This window comes from Penaeus monodon, chromosome 39, assembly GCF_015228065.2.
Source record: "Penaeus monodon isolate SGIC_2016 chromosome 39, NSTDA_Pmon_1, whole genome shotgun sequence".
Lineage (NCBI taxonomy): Eukaryota > Metazoa > Arthropoda > Malacostraca > Decapoda > Penaeidae > Penaeus > Penaeus monodon.
Window position 1 is genome coordinate 29,867,132 of NC_051424.1, and position 2,500 is coordinate 29,869,631.

The 2,500-nt window shown below is 46.1% G+C and overlaps 1 protein-coding gene across 1 annotated transcript in view; it reads right to left on the reverse strand.

The window, feature by feature from the left end:
* The window catches only part of LOC119597434 (kinesin heavy chain-like), a 155,942-nt gene that overhangs the window by 41,834 nt on the left and 111,608 nt on the right, over window positions 1-2,500 (reverse strand). The window contains exons 6-7 of the mRNA XM_037947003.1: window positions 2,336-2,397; window positions 2,126-2,188 (exon numbers count right to left, since the gene is read on the reverse strand). Coding sequence (XP_037802931.1) covers window positions 2,126-2,188; window positions 2,336-2,397 — 125 coding nt within the window. The remainder of the gene's footprint in view (window positions 1-2,125; window positions 2,189-2,335; window positions 2,398-2,500) is intronic.

Consider the following 2,500-nt stretch of genomic DNA (forward strand, 5'->3'; position numbering starts at 1 on the left):
GAGAAGGGGAGTAAAAGGGGGAGATGGTTAGTTGTTTTGTTTTGTTTGGTTAGTTGTTTGTTAGAGAAGGAGAGAAAAAGGGGGTTATCGTTAGTTGTGGGGGAGGTAGGTTTTGTTTGTTTGTTAGTTGACTGTGTTTGGTTTCGTGTTTGTTTGTCTTATTTGTATTTGGTGTTTTATTTTATTTTTTTGTAGCTAATATGACAGTTTTTGGAATCTGAATATATAACTAGTAATTTAACTCATGGATATATATTCATAACTCTCTTTCGATGTCTACTTGTATTTATTATCATAATCATTGGTATTCTCATTCATACTATATTAAATTTTCATTATCACCAATTTCTCTCTCTCTATCTCTCTGTCTGTCTGTCTGTCTGTCTGTCTCTCTCTCTCTGTCTCTCTGTCTCTCTTTACCTCTCTCTCTCTCTTCTCTCTCTCTCTTCTCTCTCTCTCTCTCTTCTCTCTCCCTCTCTCTCTCTCTCTCTCTCTTTCTCTGTCCATTTTTCTCTCCCTCCCTCTTTCACCGTCTTTTCTTTCTTCCCTCCATCTCTTCCTTCCTTCCTCCATTCTTCCCCACTTCCTCCTTCTTTCCCTTCCACCTTCCCCTGCTTCCTTCCCTCCCTCTTTCCTCCCTTTCTTCCCTCCTCTTTCCAGTTCTCCGTTCCTCCTTCCCTTCCTCCCTCCCGCCGTAGATGCATGTGTATAAGTGTAAGAATACACATATTTACACATACGGGCACATACAGCGCGTATACTGAGACAAATACAGACACATGTACACATTCACCAGCGCCCCCCCCCCCCCACACACACCAAACACCACGTACACGCCTCCTTCCTAACACATACACACATACACACACACACACACACACACACACACACACACACACACATTCTCCCCAACACACACACATACACACAGGCACACACATTATCCTCCAACACACACACACATTCTCCCTAACACCTCCCCCCCACCTAATCCTCTCCTCCCCCCCTTCCCCCACAGATACTCATACAGGTGCTCAAACTGAAAGAAATCGGAGTTATAGTAGTTAAAAAAAAAATCAGTCCAAACTCGCTGATCCGTCGTTAATTCATTTTAAAAAAACTTTTAATCAGATCATAGTTTTACGCTAAAAAAAATCCATATTTCAGAAAGGGTGGGAATTTTCTGTTTGGAGAAAGTAGAATATATTATGTAGGGATCGTGTAGTTTTAATGGAACAATTAAAATTTGTAGTTTACAGAATTTATTTTAAAAAATCGTATTCTTTACTTCCTCATTTACCTGTCTTGTCCTTTGTTTACTGTTGTTACTTTTCCATCAAGCTTTGTTTATTATCAACTTTTATATTTGATTTAAGGGATTACATTGTATTCAGGGGTTAAAATCTTTGTTGATAGAAAAGGTTCTTAATATATTATCTAAATCTCTGATTCTATTTTATCTTTAATGCATCCTCTTCGTCATTTTCTCTCTTTTCCTCTCACTCTGCCTCTCCCTCTCCCTATCCTCTCACTTCCCTCTCACTTCCATCCCTATCCCTTCCTATCCCCTTCTCCCTCCACCTATCCCCTTCTCCTTTACAACCTCTCCCCCATCCTATCCTCCTCCACCCCCCTTACTCCTCCAATTCCCCCCCCCCAGTCCTCCCTCATCCCCTTCCCTATCCATTCTTAGTCCTCTCACCCTTTCTTTCTCCGAGCCGGATAGATCGACCAGATACAGCTTCCCGAGGAGTTTCTTCTGGTTTTCGATATTTCCCCAACCTTCCCGCATATACCCATCTCCATCCCCTATCCCCTACCCACCCCTCTCCCCCATCCCTCATCTCCACTCCCTCCCCTTTTCCCACCACCCTTACTCCTCCATCCTTCCCCTTCTCCCATCCTCCCCCCCCTTTCCCATCCTCCCTCATCCCCATCCCCCATCCCTCATCCCCTCCATCCTCCCTCATCCCCCCTCCTTGCCTTCTCCGAGCCAGTCAGAGCGACCAGATACAGCTTCTGAATTTTAGAGACTTCCCCAACCCTTCTCTTATCCTCCCCCCATACCCCTATCCCTCATCCCCCTCATCCTCATCCCTCATCCCTCCCCATCCCTCATCCTTACCTTCTCCGAGCCAGCCAGATCCACCAGATACAGCTTCCCGAGGAGTTTCTTTGGGTTTTCGATGTTCCACCCTCTTCCTATCCCCAATCCATCCTTCCCCATCCCTCCCCTATCCCCTTCATCTCACCCATCCCTCCTACCCTCCACCTTCATCTGCACCTCATCTACCTCTCGGCACATCACAATACCTCCGAGAGTTCTGTTTTCGATGTTTTCTTGCTTCACTTGGATCAGGAACACGCTGTGGGATCGGGAACTGTGCTCGTTCATGTCTGTGGGAGGGAGAATGGGGGGTGAGTGGGGGGTTGTTTGAAGTGGGGGGGGATGGGGTGAGTGGGGGTTGTTTGAGGTGGGGGGTGGGGGAGTGGGGGGGGG